The following is a 20,512-nucleotide window of genomic DNA, read 5'->3' as shown; positions in this document are numbered from 1 at the left end:
TTCTGCACTAATGAGTCTAAGTCTAATCTCCTCTAGTAAAATTTGGCTCAAAGTCTCAAGGGTTCACTCCATTTGCTGAAATATCCTTCGATTACTCTCCTGCCATAAATGATATACGAGGGATGCCAATAAATCTCGGTACGTAACATTAATCATAGGTGTTCCCCTCCATTTGCTCGAAGCCCAAATAATATCCACATCCCAGTCGCGATTGGGCCAAAGGAAAGAGGTTGTATCTTCAAGAGACTAAGACGAAGGCAAAGAACACATGTAACATCAAGATGAGTGAGTCAAGGTTTATCCATAATAGATAATTTGTCGAAGATAGCTAGCCACAAGATGAATGTGTTAAGAGAGATCTTGAAAGAGCCCAAGAATAGGGAAGACTAGCCTATCTAGGGACTCGATGGATGAAACAATTTGTATGCAGCAACATTGGAGGAGTGTCCGGCACATTTTGTATTTTTTTTTTATAATTTCAAAAAAATTTTACTGTCTTTAAGAAAAAAATAAATTTGGGCTTAATAAAAAAGAAAAAAAATCAATTCACTCCTTTTAAATTGAAAAAATTGTGATGAAATTACTAAATAATCAAGAGACGTTAACAATAATTTAACCAATTTAAATTATAAAAAATTGTTCATTTTGTTTTTTTTTATAATAATTTGATTATGTATATTTTTTAAGCGGCATTTGATTAATGTAGATGTAAGACATGCTCATCTATATTTTTATCTTAATGTTTTTCATATTACTTATTTTAGTTTTATAAAAAATTGAGAATATATATAATAAAAATATATCATATGTAGCCGTGTCTGTGTCGTGTCATGTCCTAATTTTGTTTATATTTTCTGTGTTCCCGTGTCTGTGTCGTATCGTGTCAGTATCACCTTGTCCGTATCCATACATCATAGCAACAAATATAAAAGAGGTGGTGGGACTTTTTCCTTCTTCATTTGAAATTTCTAAGTAAATAAAAAAAATTAAATAAAATCGGAGAAGAATATACCATAAGGAAATATAAAGAGCGTGGAAAATGTAAATGAACATCCAAACTTAAAATTCATAACAATTTTATTTTATTATTATTATTGTTATTTTCAATAGTAAAATATTTAATTTTTGCAAAATTATGGTTGACAAAAATATTACTAAACTACTGTTGAAAAGGGGAAAAAAATGAATTTTTCATTTGTTAGAGAGAGGGAGGGAGGGGAGTTATTTAATTTTTTATTACCAAAAAAAAGAAAATTTATATTAATATAATTTTTTTAAATATATTAATAATAATATAACGAGTCGCGATTAAATTTTTTTTTTTTAAAAAAAAATCCCAAGTCGGTATTTAGAATACCGACTCCAAGTGCAATTTTTTTTAATCAAATTTTGTTAATTAAGTATATAATTTTATTTAATTATGTATAATTAATATATTAAAATTTAAAAAATTATAATATTAAAATTTTATTAATATAAAAAAATATAATTAAGTGTACAAATATAATATGTATATTTTTTTGTACAGTTGTAAAAAATACAATGAAGTATATAATTATTCTTAACAATCCGATACTAGTACATCTGATTGTGTAGAAGAATTTCTTTGTTAGGATTGTTGCCTTGCACGCGTTTGCGCCCAATCCATCTCGTTGTGAATAATTTATAAAATTATATTATTTAATTAGTTCTTTTATTAAATATAGTTTATATTGAGCGATGTATTATTTAACCGGAGTATTTTGTGATTTTGGCTATTTATATTAATGTTCAATTAAACATCACATTTGATATAAAAATGGTATAGTTGGTTAATTAAATTATTAAATTTGTTATATTTAACCACATGCGTAATTCTATGTATTGTTGTTTCATTAAATTATATAATAATGATAAATTGATAGAAAATTCATAGAAATATTCCAAAAAATTTTCTACACAATCAGATGTGTCGGTATAGGGTTGTAAAAAATAATTGTATATTTCATTGTATTATTTACAACTGTACAAAAAATTATATATTATTACATTTGTACACTTAATTATAATTTTTTAAATTAATATAATTTTAATTAATTATATATAATTAAATAAAATTATAACTTTAATATGTTAATAAATAAAATTGTAACTTTAATATGTTAATTATATATAATTAAATAAAATTATATAATTAATTATTTAAAATTTAATTAAATGAAAACAAAAAAGAAAAATTGCCTAAGTCGTGATTATGAATCACGACATGGACTTTTCTTTAAAAAAAAAAAATTCGCTCAAGTCGTGATACACAATCAGATGTACCGGTATCGAGTTGTCAAGAATAATTGTAGACTTTTATTGTATTTTTTACAACTGTTCAAAAAAAATATACATATCATATTTGTACACATAATTATATATTAATACAATTTTAATATTATAATTTTTTTAAATTTTAATATATTAATTATATATAACTAAATGAAATTATATAATTAATTAACAAAATTTGATTATAAAAAAAAAATTGCACTTGGAGCCGCAATTCGAAATTGCGACTCCAAGTCGGTATTCCAAATACCGACTTGGGGCTTTTTGTTAAAAAAAAATTTTTTTTAGTCGAGTCGCAATTTTATTATATTATTATTAATATAGTTAAAAAAATTATATTAATATAAATTTTCTTTTTTTTTATAATAAAAAATTAAATAACTCGGAGGGAGGGAGGGGGGGATTGAGAGAGAGACGAACATAGTATTGGATGCTACAATTATAAATGGGAACCAACATAGTGTTGGATGCTACAATTATAAATGGGAACTTAAACTTGGAGATTGTAAATTGATAATCCTTTGGTCAGGGTGAAAACTCATAGTGGCAAGAGTTATGACCTGCAATTTCAAGGACGAATATCAATTATTCCAACACATTTTCTAAAATACAAATTAAATAAAATGTTAGAAAAGACATGGTTTAATTCTCTCATCCAACAAGATATTTATACTATGGGCCTTATGATTCATTTTAAAATAAAAAAAATAGTAAATTACATCGACATATTTTGAAATTAGATTTAATTATACAAACATTTCATATCCTTTATAAAACCACAACTACATTATCTTAGATTGTAACTGTAATTTTTATTGACACCCCTACAACGATGTACTTGTAATTTTGCAAAAGTTAGATAATATTTGTGTAATTAGACATAATATCAGAAAACGTTGATATAATTTATTCTAAAAAAAATTGTATTTTTATAAACTGAGATAATAGTACCAAAATAAATAAATACTTAGAAATAAATAAAATAAATAAATAAATAAGGTGCTTACTGGGGTCAAGGCCAGTAATTATAGCAGCGCCATTGAAGTAGCAACTCCCACCCCTATGCTTGAATTTTTGAAAGTAATTGTTGAAGGCATAAGAAGCATGGGCCCTCACAGTGTTGGGCCAAAAGCAGGCCTGGCCTACTTGAATCTTGCTGCAATTTGCACCCCCTATTCCACAGGCCCAATCCAGCCCAACTTGCAACTCACTGTCCGAAGTTTGCTCATCAGCAATGCACCATTCCTCCCATCCATCTGCATTATTTATTTTCTTAAATATTACAATTTTATTTATTTTTTATTAATCATAATTATTTTTCTTGCTATATATATATAAATCGATTAATGAGATAAATAAATAAGGGTAAGTTACATTCGCAGCCTTTGAAGTTACAAACAACATTTGTCATTCGAAAAATTATAAATACAGTCTCTTGAAATTATAGTTGTAATAACAATAGAAAAATATATTACACTAATACCCCATCAGAATATACCGATAATTCTATAAAGAAAAAATAAGATTTGTGTATTTGAACCCAAGTTAAAGAATGGATGAATAGCAATTTATCTCCCTGTACTTTTTAAAATGAAGCAATTTACCTCCTTATATAGGGAGGTAAATTGTTTCATTTTAGAAATCATACGGAGGTAAATTGTTGTATTTTGAAAAATATAGGGAAGTAAATCACTATTTATTTTTCCATAAAAGAGTAATTTACTTATTTGCAATATCATAAGGATTGCTTGCATTTTTCCTGTTAAAGAACGTTCAAAATAATTGTACTATAAAAAGATATAAATTAGTGACAAACTGACAATATATATAGAGACAATAGAGTAAAAATAGTTTACCTGATTTTGCTGAGTAAATCATCACAAGCAAGAGAGGAAGAAGAAACCATATCTTGAGTTTTGACATACTCAATTCTTTTTTATTTAAAATTGAAAGTAAGAGCAAAAACAACACCAGCAGCAAACAGCAGTAACAACGATCGATGTTTAGTAACCCTTATTCGTTAACAAGGTTTATATTTATAATATCATACATACATATAAATGTACGCATGTATGCATATATGCATAGGTGTGTATGTATACATTTATACTCTTTTAGATACACACAGTATGTGTGTACTGTGTAGGTCAAAAGTACAAAACAAATGGGCTCGGAGTACAAAGACGGATCGCACTTCTTTTGAGTATTAATTTGCTAAAAGGAAAAGAAAAGAAAAAGAATCAGATTCTCTGTAGTTGTAGGCAATCACATGTATGAAGAATGGGATAATTAATAGAAAAAGGGGCCTTCATTGTTTTGAATAATTTGATGAACAATATTGGTAATTTTCTGGAATTCTGTAATAAATGAAAATGTTTGATCAAGAACATGCATGCATTACATACAGAGACGAAGCAAGTAGGGGAGTGGATTAACTAGCTAAGAAATTTACCATACAAATGCTAGGGTTTAGACCTACTATTAATTCAAATTTTGTGAAATTTTGAGATAGTCCAAATTTTAACAATTTTACTCAGTTTTATTAGAGCAAGTTTGCTATTCGTACTAACATTTAATTATAATTTAGCTAAGAAAATTTATCATAGAAATGCTAGGGTTTAGACGTACTTTTGGATCAAATTTCGTAGAATTATTTGATAGTACAAATTTTAGCAGTTTTACGTGGTTTTATTAAAGCAAGTTTACTTTCCCTTTATACTAACTTTTTATAATTTAGCTAAGAAAATATATCATACGGTTTAGGCCTACTTTTGGTTCAAATTTCGTGTAATTCTGAAGCAGTTCAAATTTTAGTAATTTTATACGATTTTATTAAAATAAGTTTACTTTCTTTCTGTATTAACATGAAATTATTATAAGCAAAAGTCAGAAGGACCAGGCGATATGCCAAATTCTGTACAAGACAGACGCCTGAAGACTAGGTTTAATCTCTGCACTAATGATTCTAAAACGAACATTTTCTAGAATGATTCTGCTTAATCCTCCACCACTCATAGCTTTTCCTTGAAATTTTCTAACGTTGCGCTCTCTCCATATGAAAAAAACTAAGGCTGCCAGCAATTGCTGCCGCGTTCAGTAGATGCTTCGACCTCCATTTACGACTAGCCCATTCAATACCAGAATTCCAATTTGAATATGGCCGTTGGAACCCGACTCTCTTCATAATAGATAAACAACGACGAGAATACGGGCAGTTGAAAAACATATGCGAATGAGATTCAATTTGCTGTAAGTTACAAAGCACACAGCATTTGTCATCCGAGTTATTCCAAGGTCTGTCCACTGTGGATAAATGCTGTAGAATCACAAGCCATAAAATGAACCGATGCTTCGGGATGTATAAGGGACCACGAAGAAGAGAAGCCCATAGAACCCTTTCCCATTAGGATGGAAGAGAAAATAAGCATCAGATGTTAAGAACTGTATCATCCTCTTCGTAATTACATTACATCTATTGATAATTTCATATTTAACCTGATAAGATAAATCATATTTTTACTTGATATATTGTGTAGACATCATATAAAAACATACATCATTAAGATTTTGTATTTTATCTTCAACCGTAGTATTTATAAGTATAGGGAAAGGAGAAAATCGTAATTTCTAGTTGTTACAAAGTTTGAAATACAAATCCACTGGAAGTTTAGTATTTATCTAGTTATGTAGTTAGAATTTTCTACTTAAGATGACACTGCTAACCCATCTAGTGATACTAGTGATCGGCTTATGATCCAATTTAGATAGTCGCTCTGTGACTTATTCCCTGACAAATGTACGACAAGAAATGAACTGCCTACTCAATAAGTATTACAGCTAACCGGTCCATATATACATATGCAGTAAGTCAAGTATAATGCAACTACATCAACCATCAAATATTCATCATATAATAACCGCAGATGTAATAAATAACACATATCGACTCATTTGATGTTGTAGTTTATTTTGGGTCCTCTTAACCAAATTGGGGTGCATCGTTCAATGGCCTTTGCCGGCTATTATCATTATCATCTCAATCACAATACTTCTTTTGTTTTATTTTTTATTTTTTCTCGATATCACATAGCACACAGCTCGTATGATACGACATCATCACTGATACCACACAACACACAGCTCGTATGATATCCCATCATCACTCATACCACACAGCATACAACTCGTATAATATGCTACATCATCTCCACCGACCAATGATAGCACACAACTCGTCATTAATCATATCATAAGCTATTATAGTATGCCCCTCCCAGTTAGGTAAGCCATCTTTTATTCTAATTTACACATCAACATCATTAGCTTCATCATTCAATTTCATTTAGTAATTATTTTCTTGTCAATAACTCTCATTCATTCGACAATCAATTATAAGATCACATAATTATTCTTCTTACGTCTGTACAATACAACCACATATAACACATAGTAAAAGTTTCACAGCAATTAAGGTAACCCAACAAATAGTTCACGATCAAATATATAAACAACCAATATATAGTATCCTCTATATATACATATATATATTCAATTAACTATACTTATCTTAAAGATCAAATAGTTACAATAATACAAAGGGCTGCTCAATCTTCTGCTTTATCTTCACTTCCTATAATAAAGTATAATACTAATAATCAGTATATAGAAATTATCATAATTTTTTTGAATAAAATACTAAATTATATTCGTGTATTTTTTCAAATATGTTAACATTTTCCTTTATATCAAAATTTAAGCCCCCATTCCATTTATGTAAATAACAAGACTTTCTAAACTGCTCACATATATATATATTTAATTTGGTTTAATATAATTTTGGTCATGTATCTTTAGGGGTTTGGCAAATTTGTCCTTTATATTTCGGGCATGGCAAATTGGTCCTTTATCTTTTTGAACAGTTGCGATTTTAGTCCTTTAGTCGAATTAAGCCTAATTAATGCCCATTTTGCCCTTCTAATGGAAAAAACCTTTATAGTCGATACACATGCTCTTAGTTTGGCCAACATGCTTCCGAAATAACATTAAACCTCTGTAACAGGTGGCCTTGTTTTCGGGTATTCCATGTCCGTAAAAAGTCCTCGATTTTACGGATTTCCTCCAACGACATAACCGTAACTGATGGTTCATAGGCACTTGGCTCATTCAACAACAAAATAGCACAACCCTATGTTGTTTCCTACCTTAGGGCACAAAAGATTCTTCAAAATTGAGATTTAACAAAATTTTTGGGAAACAGATTGAACAGAAACCTTTCTTTAGTGAAGAAAAATTTAAAATATTACATAAATACTATTTCTTCATTGGAGGAGACAACTATTTAGTCTCTCATATGGAAGAGAACTTACCTCATTGGGGAAAGTCCCATAAAACTAAGAATTTGAAAACTACAAAGATTAAAACACTCAGAATATAATGCTTTGAAGAGTTGAGGAAATGTTCTAATGATCCCTAACTACTTCATTGCTTCCTTTTAGGCGTCCACGGACTTCAAACCCGGATTCCAAACTTGTTTTCTGATGACGTCACTGTGTTCGTCATCACCGCGTCCTTTCTAGCTGTTAGTAATAATGGATTTTCGGGCATGTGATTGCTAGCTGGCTTTCCTGCTTTGCTGACTGTTGGTCTTTGTTATTTTTTGCCAACAATCTTATTCTTGATTTTTTACATTATCCAATTTTTATATTATTTTGTAAACATTCTTTCTTTTACCTAGTATTAAGTGGTTTGGGTTTCTTTTGGGTAATCCGGATTTTTGTTTCCAAAAGGGGCTTCTCTTATTTCTTGTAGCAAAGGCATACATGGTTATGCCATTGCCCAACATGCAACATGTTGAATGCCTTTATCCTTGTTGCTTCGGTCACTGGTAGCTTATTTTCTCAAATCAACATCCTCTTCTTTTCAAATAAGCTTTCTGCAAACTCAATCCTTTTACCTATTATAGAGTTTAACAGGAATGATCCATTCACTTTATTTGAGAAAATTTTGAATGGATATACTTGACTTTGTCCATCTCAGTGAGACAGACCCATAATCCCCAAGCTCTTCATGTAGAGATATCGTCTTCACTAGTAGTTGATACCAAAGAAGTTTTTCCTGAGGCAGCTTTGATTTTGTTAAAAGCTACCACGTCTGGTCTCTACAGCTTGATGAAATGGAAGGCTGGATGAGACCCTTTTCTTGCTGTTTCTAGAGTTGCTGATACGAATTTTAACTCCAAAATATCTCCTCTTTTTAAGTGGGGGTTTGTTTTGCTAAGAGTCATAGACTGTCCCACTAATCCATTCCGGAAGCTTTGAGATTTTCGAAAAACTTGGTGACATAGTATGAACTAAAACCAAAGCTCCAAAATCATACCATTCTCGAACATCTTCTAGTTTAGATCCCTCTAACATTCAGACTCTGTTGTAATTTTTTGGATGTTTTGATGATATTCTTGCTTGGGTTTACTCCTTTGTGGGAAATTAATTTTTCAGACATTCGCTGGTATACCTACTAAGTAGAAGAAGAAGATATTAAGTCGTTAGTATCAACCTAAGGCTAATCTCTTCCTCTGTGACTCCAAAAGTGTTGGGTTGACTTGAATCATCAATAGTTTGCACTTCTTGTGATTCAATTGTTGCTGTTTCACCAAAGTCTAGCGACGGCCTTGTGCAATTGGTACTTGAATCCGACACTACAGGTCTAGAGTCCTGTGCTCTAAGTGCATGTTCAGGGCCATGCTCCCTCAACCCGCGAGTGATCCCCGAGGGTGATGCCTTTCTAATTGGTTCTTGTAGGTTGTTCCATAGCAAGGTTAAAGCCACCATGGTACTTCTTATTGTGATCCGAACAATGTTAAGATCAACTTTTTGTATTTGTCTGGCTACTTGGACATTCACTGTTAGCCGTCCAAACTTCTTGTCAAGCTCCTCAAGGTTTTCTCTGAGGTGCTTGAGCCTCAACAAGATGGAGTTTGCTTTAGATGCCTCCATCTCTTGCCATGAAATCTACAAGAATATAGTGTGATTTTATAACGACAATATTATAAAATTATTATTAGCATTGCCATATAATAATACAAACCTTCTCAATTTTTAGATTCTAATTTATTCTTCAAGAAATCTAGTATTATCAACTTTTAATGTGAATTCTTTAGCACGTAAACATAAAGGCCATTTCTTAACAGCCTTCCAAACTGCAAAAAACTCATTCTCGTTAATGTGCCAGACTTGAGCTTGTTATTCTGAGATCAACTCTCTTGTATATTTACAGGTGAAAAACCTTGTAAATATACAAAAATTTTTAACTGTAGTAGTTTTTTTCATGAGTACTGTTGCCCATCTATAGTCATTGGAGTCTGTATAGACCATCAATTCATCCTCGTCTTGTGGTATGACAAGTTTTAGCAGGTTACTGTAAACCTATTTCAGCTCACGAACCCTTTGAGTATGGATTTCCTTCCATTTCCACTTTGAGCTTTCTGTTTCCTTTAAGAGCGTAGGATATTCTTTCTGTATCTTGCAAGATCCTTAATAAAGATACCTGCAAAATTAATAACTCTCAAGAAGCTCTGCAAATGCTCCTTTTCTTTAAGTACATCTGAAAAATTACAAATTTTCTCCACAATGTGATCCTGTAACTCAATACTAATTTCATCATCAAGAATTCCTAAAAATTCAATTTTATTGACAGCTATAGTAGCTTTTTTCTCAGAAAGCACTAAACATTCTCTATGGCATGCATTAGAGAATATTTCAAGATGTTTAAGTATGATCTTTCTTATTTTTAGATGCAATCAATATGTCGTCAACATAGACAAACATGAATTCAGAATAATCTTTAAAAAGATTATTCATTTTCCTTTAAAATATCTGGGTCCATTAGCTATACCCATTGGAAGCATGTTCTAGATATATTGTCCCTGTGGTGTGGAGAATGTAGTCAATTTTTTTTATTCACTCTCTATCTTAATTTGATAAAAACTAAATTTTGCATTCGAATTTAGAAAACGCTTTTGCTTTTAATGCAATCAATTAAGTGCTCTCTACTAGGAATGTAATAACCATCAAATTCTAATTTTTATTAATACATTGATAGTCAATTACCAATATAGATTTATCTCTCTTTATCTCATTATAGTTTCTTACTAGAAATCAAGGGCTACTGTAGGCAGAGAGTCTAGGCTCGCTGTTCCAAGATTGATATGCTCTTTGATAGTCACCTCCATATCCTTCTTATCCTCCATGTTTATTTGGATAGGCTTGTATTGAACGTAATCGTACTTGCATTTTTCTTTAACTTTCAAAGTAGCTTTGGTTTTATTCCTGTCCCACCATGCCAGAGGGTTTTTATTGAAGTTCTCTGGATAGGTCTCTTGAAAATCTCAAGAGAGAACATGCTTTCTTTGTTAATATCTAGCGATTTTATCTTCTACAATGCTTCCTTAAGGTTCTTAATCTCTTCCTCAAATTCCTCATAGAAGCTATTGCTATCAATGAGTCCCTGTTGCCTAAAAAGACAAATTTATCAAATTTTCTCTTATCCTGCATTTTTGGATGAGTTAATTTGACATCGAATTCACCACGCTTGCTACGAAAACTTATAGGCATTGTGACGCCCCAAAGATTATAATACATAATTGAGGGATTAACTGATAAATTTTTATAAAACTTAGCTAATTGGTAAATAAATTATATATCATAATTGGAATATAATAAAACTTGAACGGATTAAATTGGAATTCACTATAATATTTTGGGACAACTTATATTAATTAAGAAAATTTAGGAGGGACGTGATGGGTATTTGCTAAAAGTCTAATAAAAAAAAAGATATATAATAATAGTATTATGTGTATATATTAGTAAATTATATATACATATATTAGTATATGTATATATATCCTAGTAAATAATGTATATATTTAGTAAATAATATATATATATATATGTATAAAAGAAAAAGAGTGAGAGAATTGATAGTGGGAAGTGGGGGCCATCAGCCCACCGCCTCACTCTCTCTTTTCCTTTCTTTTTTTTTTTGTTTTGTTGTTGCTCTTGGTATACACACACAAACATACACACACAACACACACACACTTTCGGCCTAAAACGAAAGAGAGAAACCGAGGTACGAAAATGTAATTTTAATTCCTATTAATTTATATAATTATATTATTTAATTAGTTCGTTTGTTAAATATTGTATATATTGAGCGATGTACTATTTAATCAGAATATTTTACGAGTTTGACTATTTAAAATAATATCGAATTAAATATCAAATTGGATATAAAAATGATATCGTTGGTCAATTAGATTATTAAATTTATTAGATTTGAATATTACTATAGCTAATTTATACAATTCCATCGAAATTGTTAACTAAATACGCAATTATACGTATTATTGTTTAATTAAAGTGTATAATAGCGAGAAATTGATAGAAAATTCATAGAAATATTTCAAGAATTATATTTAATAAATGGTATGTTAATAAAGAGGAAAAACGAAAATTTGTATTTCGATAGAAATGAAATATTAAAGAGATATTAGAAATTATACAAATGATATTCAAAATTATATTTACAAGAAATTACGATATTCTCGATATATTAATTGTATGTGGTATAACTCATTATAGGATATGGGGGTAAGGTGAAACGACTGACAATTATTGATTGAGTAGATAAAAGCGTTGTAAAGTTGAGGTAAGTAAATAATTAGTATTATCTATATATGCTTTTTGTATTTGTGGTTTTACTGTTATATGAATTTGTGGTTCATGATGACATTGATTTGTCTGAAAGTATATGAGTGATGGATGATTTGATTTGATTGACGGTATTGTGTACGTGGAATGAGAAAATACGTTGAGATATTATATTTGTTGTTTGATATGTTGTGGATGTCTGAAAATGAGAATATGTTGATACATTGTTTTATGTTACTAGTTGCTTACAAGAATGGTGATATGTGGAAATGAGAGAGTGGTGGAAATTGAATGTAATTATGGTGTGAATACCCTTTGATGTGTTGAAAAGCCTATAAGGCGAAATGATATGAAAAGAGCGATGCTGCGATACGAAAAAAAATATGATATGAAAAGAGCGATGCTGTGATATGAAAAAGATGTGAAATGAAAGAGCTATGTGCGAAATGAAAATGCTATGTGCGAAATGAAAGTGCTATGTGCGAAACGAGATTGATGAGCCGGCTGTCAAGGGGATTCACTTGAATTTATATAACAGTGAGATTGAGTTGATGGGAAAAATATATATCACTTTCTGGTAAGCAAACTAGGAAAAAAATGGAGTTTGGTTGATTGTCTTATTATGAGATAGTCATGTAGTGTAATAAAACTGATTATGTTGGAATTAACTATGCGTGTTGTTTGTTTATCTTGTTTGGGCTGTGTTTGATATGCATATATAGATAGGGCTGGTTATTTACTTATTGAGTGGCAGGCTCATCCCTCTGCTGACATTTTCTTTCATGAATAGACTTTGAGGTGTCTGACTGTTAAAAAATAGGTCTACGCACTATACTTAGGCAGGTCGGGCCAGTATGCTGTTTTCTCCTCTTTGTTAGTCAGAGTACAAATCACATTTTGTTGTATAGAGAGAACGTAAGCATGGAGATTACTTATGATGGACTACTTGTAGTATTTGTTGTGCATATATGATATTGTAGGTTGATTACGCTTGATATGACGTTGGGATTACGTATACATATGGGTTAAATTATTATTTGCATTTATATTTATAAACACAGGGATTACTATTAGTATGTCATTTAGGGTAGATATAGCGCTTGTAGCGAAGGGGGTGCTACAGGCATTATCCTGTAAAATGCCCTTTTTCTTTGCAAAACCTTTATCTGACTACCATAATAAGCAGTAAAGATTAACAGATTCCTCTGATTATCCTGCATATACTTTGCAAAAATTTGAATGAAATTGTTACCTAACAAGATATCATCACTTGTATCATGAATGTAGATAGGAGGTGTTTTTGCCCTGTTACTAAGGTGTCCAAATGCTCCTCGAATCATGATTTTCGCCTCTCTTGTACCTTTATTAAGTACTAGAATTTTCTGTGAAAAATTCTTGCCTGCAATAATGGGTAAGGTTTTCATAGCTTCCTTAGAGAAAACCCCCTGCTTTGCTGTGTAAATCCTTGATTCTAAATCAATATATGCCGCAAAATATTATGTCTTATAGATCTCATGCACCTTTTGGCTCAACGTTTCTATTGTAATAGTTATATGGATTAACCTATGTCCATAGTCTTGCACTGTCTTTTGAATCTCTCACAGATCTTGGGAGATCTTCAAGGTATCGGCCTCAAGTTCTTTCCAATCAGTTCCTTTAACCATAATTTGTAGAACTATATTAGTGAAGGGAATTACTTGTTCCATTTCTCCTTGCTGGTAATCTACCATGGACTTCGATTATGTATATCTTTTCACTGCATTTCCTGGTAGTACCTCTGGATCTGATGAATTATCCACTATTCTTCTTGTTCCTCCTCTGTAAAAGGTTTAGGATCCGACTTTGTGGTCTTCTTTAGAATTCTTAGAACGAAATTTTTTCTCTGTTTATCCAAAATCTGAAAATAGTCCTGATTTTCACTCGAACCATCATTTGGTATTTGGAGATAATCTTCTCCCTTTTCTAGAATTTCCATGAAGAAATTCCATCTTCAATCTTTCAAAATCTAAAAGTATTCCTTTTTGTAATTCAAACTCTCATTCGGTTTCATTCTCTTAAAGAGTCTCCTCGATTAGTAGAAAAAATATCTAAAAGCAATATAAATAAATATTTCTTCAATAAAACATAGCATTTTAAAACTGGAGAGGGGTAAATCATTCACAATTTGTCTTGACCTGGCCGAAGGACTAAAATGACGACATTTTGATGAGTTACGGGACTATTTGGCTAGTGCTAAAAGTTAAAGGACTAAAAAGCATTCACCCTAAATTACAGGACTATTTTTGTAATCAACCCTATTTAATTTATCGACTAACTCATTTGAATTTATTTTATCAAGCCCCTAATATCCTTATAACTACAATTCTTAATAACATTTCTAACTTAAATTATTATAAAAACCTCATATTTTCTTTTGATAATCATAACACTTCTCAAATATAACATCCTAATATTTCTTAAATATAACTTTCTAAAATTTTTATTAATTTTCTATCAATTCCTTGCTACTATATAATATAATTAAACACCAATACATATAATTAAGGATTTGGTTATTAGGTCCGATGAAATTGAGTAAACTAATTAGAGTAATGATTAAATCAAATAAATCTAATAATTTAATTAACCAATGATAATATATTTAAATCAACTGGGATATTTAATTCAACACTAATTTGAATAGTCAAACTCATAAAAATTTTTGGTTAAACAATATATCAATCAATATAAATTATATTTAGTAAATGGATTAATCAACTAATATAATTATGTAAATTAATAAAAATTTAAAGCATAAATTCTTACCTTCAGATTTTTTTTTCCTAACAAAAACCACCTAGAGGTGGGGGGAGCTTTTCGGAGTCCCAAGTCCTTCTATATTAAAACGCACAATATAGTTACAGAGGGTAGAGCTACCCCCCTAGTAAAACCATAAGCAAGGAGTACTACTCCCTTACAAATAGAGCAACAATAAACAAGGAGTACTAATCCCTTACAACAAAAGACCGAATAGGTGTCGTAGAAAAATTATGGCAAGTCAAAAAGGTTTTTGTTATCCCACCATGTCGTGGATTGCACAGCACCTGCAAATAAATCTGTACAAAAAGGCCAAGACAAAGTGTGTGTAATGTTCCAAAAAGATAAATAATGAACATAAATATAACCGTGGAGATCATGTTTGTATGGCTAGCAGCCTTTGAACCTATGGGAGGGGTTCATAGGACCTGCAAAAGATAAAACAACAAACAACTAGATAAAGGAGATCAGCAGAAGTGACAAAACCAAAAGGTAACCAGAGAAATATTGGTCCCAATGTCAACCATATGGATGAGTAACCTCCAAGGAACTCATATAGAAACAATCACAAAAACAACACAGAAAAGCTGAGATAGGACAACAAGTATCAGCGAAGAAATAGTCAGTAATGAAGTACCCCTAGTTTCATGAAAAAATATTTTAGTTGAAATTAAAGGTACTAGTACTTCTAATTCTAATAGCAGGCAAGGAGTAGGCGTCAAGTCTAATAAAACCTTTAGGAATACCAGTGATAATATCAGGAGATAAAATGGTGAGATGTTGGCTGAAACAGGCTTGGTTAGCAAAATAATCGGCCACTTGGTTACCCTCTCTAAAGATGTGTGATATCTTGAACTCAGTTTATGATAGAAGCTCTCTAATTTGTTGCAGCAAGTTTTGAAGGTGCCATGGCCCTTGGGGGGGGGAGAGGAAATAAGCTTGATGGCGATATTGGCGTCTGTTTCCACCCAAATTTTCCTAATGTTATCAATGCACAATTTAACACCTCTATATATAGCATTCAGTTCTGCTGATGTGTTGGATATCACGCCAAGATGTACTTGAAATGCAAAGACGGTCTGACCTAGATGATTTCTGATGATGCCGCCTGCTCCTGCAGCTCTCATGAGGTTGGTTTTACCAAGAAGATGAAGATAATTGAGGGTTTAAAGGATAATACGATTAGCTTTGAAAGGAGTCCCCCTCAAATATGGTAGCATTCCTACAAGTCCAAGTGTTCCACATGATCAACGGGGGAAGAATATCTCTGATGTGAAGCTGATTAGAAATATTACTTCTCCAGGCTTGAAGGATCATGAAAAAATTGTCCGTGACTGGAATATTGAGTTGAAATTTGGAGGCAAAGAAGCTCCAGACTTCAAGGGAGACCTTGTTATGAAGGAAAAGGTGAGGGATAGTCTCCTCCTCCTTCAAACAACAAACGCATCTAGAGGCTAGAGAGATGCCCTTTTGTTTGAGTCTACTGTCGACTGGTATCGAGTTATGGAGGACTTTCCAAATAAAGATAGAAATAGTAGGCCTGACAAGGGGAGACCAGAGTTTTTTGAAGATGGGAAGGGAAGGTTTGTGATCTCTACTAATCTCCCGAGCTGATTTGGTGGAAAAGGAACCGTGGGGGGATGGTTTCCGATGCATAAAATCTTGATGTTGAGGATTAATGGGGATCTGCAAAATAAGCTCTATGATATGCTGAGGAACAACCTCCTTCAATTTGTCAATATCCCATGTGTGGTTGTTCCAAAAGTTATTGACTAGGGCATTGGATGCTCTATTGGGGTGTATGAGGGAATGTAGGTGCCAGCAGGGAGCCAACAATCATACCAGATAGATACATTACCAGCTCCAAGGCTCCAAAAAATGTTCTCTTGAGAGATAGATTTAATGCTACAAATTTTTCTCCAAATGTGAGAGTCCTTCGGTTTAGCTTTAGTAGAGGCAGGAGTAGACTTTTTACAATATCTACTGATAGTAAAGCTGGCCCATACAGAATTGTTTTGTCTCAGCCGCCACCAGAGTTTATGGGTAAAGGCTGTTACGGTATCCCTAATGTTTCTGATACCCAAGCCCCCTTCTTCACAAGAATAGCATATGAAAGCCCATTTAGTCCAATGAATTTTCCTGTGGTTAGTAGTGGATCCCCAAAAGAATTTGACAAAAAGTTGTTCGATTTTCTGCAGAGTACCAATAGGAGGACTCAAAACTTGAAGAAGATAAACAGGCATAAAGGACATGACACTTTTAATAAGTTGAAGCCTGCCCCCTTGTGAAAGATTGTTATGCTCCCATCCACTGATCCTGTTTCTGATTTTGTCAATAAGGGGTTCAAAAAGAATTTTCTTCTTATGACCTTTATGCAGTGGAGCTCCAAGATAGGTGATAGGAAGACAATTGAGGTTGAAGCCAGTAATGGATTTGATTCTGTGGGCAATGTTATTGCCTTTCTTACCAGGGATAAAGAAGCTCTTGGAGTGATTGATTTTTTGGCCAGATTGGTCCTCATAAAACTCCAGGAATTGCATCAGTTTGGTCAGAGAGTGTTCTTCACATCTGGTGAAAATGATGATGTCATCCGCATAGGCCAGGTGAGACACTCTAGCTTTACAGCGCGTCTGAGAGAAAAGTTGATTAAGCCCTCTGGAAAGAGCCTCTGCAGCAAGGATGAATAAAGCAGGGGAAACTGGATCACCTTGTCTAAGGCCTTGAGATGATTTGAAGAAACCAGATGGTTCTCCATTAACTAGAATTGTAAACCAGCAATGTTCAATAGCGTGCTTGATGAGGACAATAAATCTGAAAGGGAAACCCATCTTTTCAAGAATCACATAGAGAAATTTCCAGTTCACCCTTGTCATAAGCCTTAGTCATATCCAATTTTAAAATAAGATTCCCTTTGCTATGACTCATGTCAAGATGATGTGTCATTTCTTGGGCTAGAAGGATATTGTCGGCAATGAGCCTACCAGGCACAAAGCCACTCTGAGATGGGGAAATGAGGTCAGGAAGAGGTTGGGAGATTTTAGTATAAAGAAGCTTGGACAAGATCTTATTGGTAACATTGTAGAGGGAGATAAGTCTGAACTCGGACCAGGATTGGGGTGAGTCATTCTTAGGGATAAGAATGATAGATGTGGCAGAGAAGCTTCTGGGCATTGGGGTTCCCCTAAAAGAATCCATGACAGCTGCATTGACATCCTTCGCATTGAAATCCATTTGCAATTGCTTTTCTGCCTCCAGAACTCAGATTCAAGTTTAAGGGCATAGACCAAAGCAGCATTATGTCTGTTTAGGTTGGTCAAATTGGCTTCAGAAGGCAGCCTATCAAACTGCTTCTCTGTTTCATTAGCAGCAGCCTTGGCTAGGTCCACTAGGGAGAAGATATTGCAAAAATTATCCTTGTTCCACTGCTTTAGGTGATCCTTCAGCCTATATAGCTTCTGTTGCAACCTATACATACCATATCCCTGGATCGGGGCACCCCAGGATTGTTTAACCATGTCTTGGAAGTTGTGGTGCATAATCCACATATGCTGAAATTTGAAAGAGGAGGGGAGCTTTGTCCTCTGTTCTAGTGGCAGTAATAAACAGAGGGTGATGACCTGACAATCTTTTGGGGAGATGTGAAACTCTAGTGGAATTGAATAGTTCAGCCATTCTTGAGAATATAAGACTATATCTAAGCGCCTCCAAACCCTTTTGTTAGTCCACGTGAAAGGCTCTCCTTCAAATCCTGCATCAGTTAAACCACTATCCAAGACCATATCATTAAAGTCCTCAATTGAGCCCAAGCTACTGATAGTGCCTCCTTGATTTTCATGGGTATGAAGCATAGTGTTGAAATCTCCTCCAACAATCCAAGGTACCTTGTTGAGGGACAGTCTTTAAGCTCTTCCCACAAGGCTCTCCTAGGATTCCTGTACCATTTGGCATATACAAAGCTACAAAAATGTCCTTTTGAAGAAGAATAGAACATATTTTAACATGAAGTAATTGATTAGTGTTCTGTACCACCTGAACATCAAAACCAACCTGAGCAAGACACCAGATTTTGTTAGAAATATTAGAAAAAACGGAATGAAAACCAAACCTATGAATGAAAGAAGCGTCTTCAACGTGAATAAAAGGTTCCAGCAAAACCAAAATATGAGGTCTATGAGTTAAAAGCATGTCAAAGAGAATTTTCTGTTTATCTATCTTACCAATACCACGGACATTCCAAATCATAATTTTGGTCATTTAAAATTGTAGAGAGGAAGAGGAAACAGACCTGGTGTGCCTTTTAGGGAGGGTCCTAGTAGTACTGTTACCTTTGTTGTTTTTTCTTTTGCCTCCACCGTTGCCTGTTTTAAAAGAGTTATCTTCCATGGAATTGTTTCTCTTTAACTTATTAGACATAGTAGAGTATTCCAAAATGTGCTCCTGCAGGTTAGATTCCAGTGCTATGTCATTGGCCATTTGATAGATATCCTGTTTTCTTGCTTGTACTTGTGGTTGGAGCTTAGTGTCAAGCTCCAGAAGTGAGTCACTGTCATCCAAGCTTTGAAATCTGATGTAGATTGGTGTGACTGCCTCATCTTTGTCACTACTTTCTTTGGTGTCCTGAGCCTCATTTTCACTAGTTTCCTGGGTAGCTTGAATCTCAATGATATCCATCTCAGAAAGAAACTTATTTCTTTGTTTATGGTTGCTACATTCTCCTATTAAAAGGATTCTAGTTCCTGTTGCCCTTGAAGAAGTACAACCCTTGTCACCACTTTTTGGGGTCTTCTTAGCTTTTTCTCTAGATTTCAGCTTGCTTGTGGAACTTAGTTCATGGCTTTCAGCATTCCAATCCATGTCTAACAATTCTGCAACAGGGATCATCTAAGTTGAAGTTGTCCATGTTGTCTATGCAGTTTTCTCCTTGAGGCGTCAAAGTAGTGTGGGAGGTGCATCCCTGCATGGCAGCTCCTTGATAAGTTTCAGTGTCTGGAGTTCCTGTGCTGTCCATCTTTAAGTTTCCCTGTTTTTCATGGCTCTGAATCTGTTCCGCTTGATTGTCATTCTCCTATTGATCTTTGTCCCCCTTTTCTGGCTCGTCAGCTATTGAACGTTTCGCTTCTTCAGCGGGAAGTGGTGCGTTGCTTCCTTCTGAATTTTGATCTGTAGTAGGACGGCCTACTAACACAGTCATCTTTTTACCTCTATCACGGGCTTGTTTTGTCTCAGTTCCTGCAAATTGTTGATGCCTAGGGTTGATCTTATTAAGGGGTGGGGGTTTAGGGGCATTACCTTTCGAAAAACAATCAGAATCCTTATGTCCCACATGCTTGCACAGAGAACAATATTCAGGTAGATATTCAGAAACAACTTTCTATACTATGGTTACACCATTATTATGCAAGTCAAATTCTTCAATGATAGGTTTTAACAGGTCTATTTCCACATAGACCCTGGCTTGTGATAGTTTAGACTTGTTAAGAGTTAAAGCATCAATTTGTAAAGGTGAACCAACCATGCTAGCAATGGAAAAAAGAGCTTCCTTGCGAAATAAATGAGCAGGGAGTTCAGGAAAGCAAACCCAAATAAGAACGACAGATGATTCTTGTGTCGGAGTAAATGTAGGCATCCATTTGAAAATTCTCATTGGGAAGCCTTGAAGAAACCAAATGCGCCGTAGCCACAGGCGGGAGTAG

At 33.2% G+C, this 20,512-nt stretch overlaps 1 protein-coding gene across 1 annotated transcript; it reads right to left on the bottom strand.

Annotated features, from left to right (window-relative positions):
• Nucleotides 1-2,716: 2,716 nt before the first annotated feature.
• On the bottom strand, nucleotides 2,717-4,363 carry LOC105178741 (glucan endo-1,3-beta-glucosidase 4). Its single transcript, XM_011102278.3, has 3 exons — nucleotides 4,170-4,363; nucleotides 3,321-3,569; nucleotides 2,717-2,873 (listed from the first exon to the last, which is right to left on the bottom strand). Exons 1-3 carry the CDS (start codon nucleotides 4,234-4,236, stop codon nucleotides 2,839-2,841), a joined length of 351 nt encoding a protein of 116 aa, XP_011100580.1. The 5' UTR covers nucleotides 4,237-4,363; the 3' UTR covers nucleotides 2,717-2,838.
• Between the last annotated feature and the right edge of the window lie 16,149 nt (nucleotides 4,364-20,512).

This window comes from Sesamum indicum, linkage group LG12 (assembly GCF_026168435.1).
Source record: "Sesamum indicum cultivar Baizhima isolate 11 linkage group LG12, ASM2616843v1, whole genome shotgun sequence".
Lineage (NCBI taxonomy): Eukaryota > Viridiplantae > Streptophyta > Magnoliopsida > Lamiales > Pedaliaceae > Sesamum > Sesamum indicum.
This window is presented reverse-complemented; position numbering and strand designations above follow the sequence as displayed.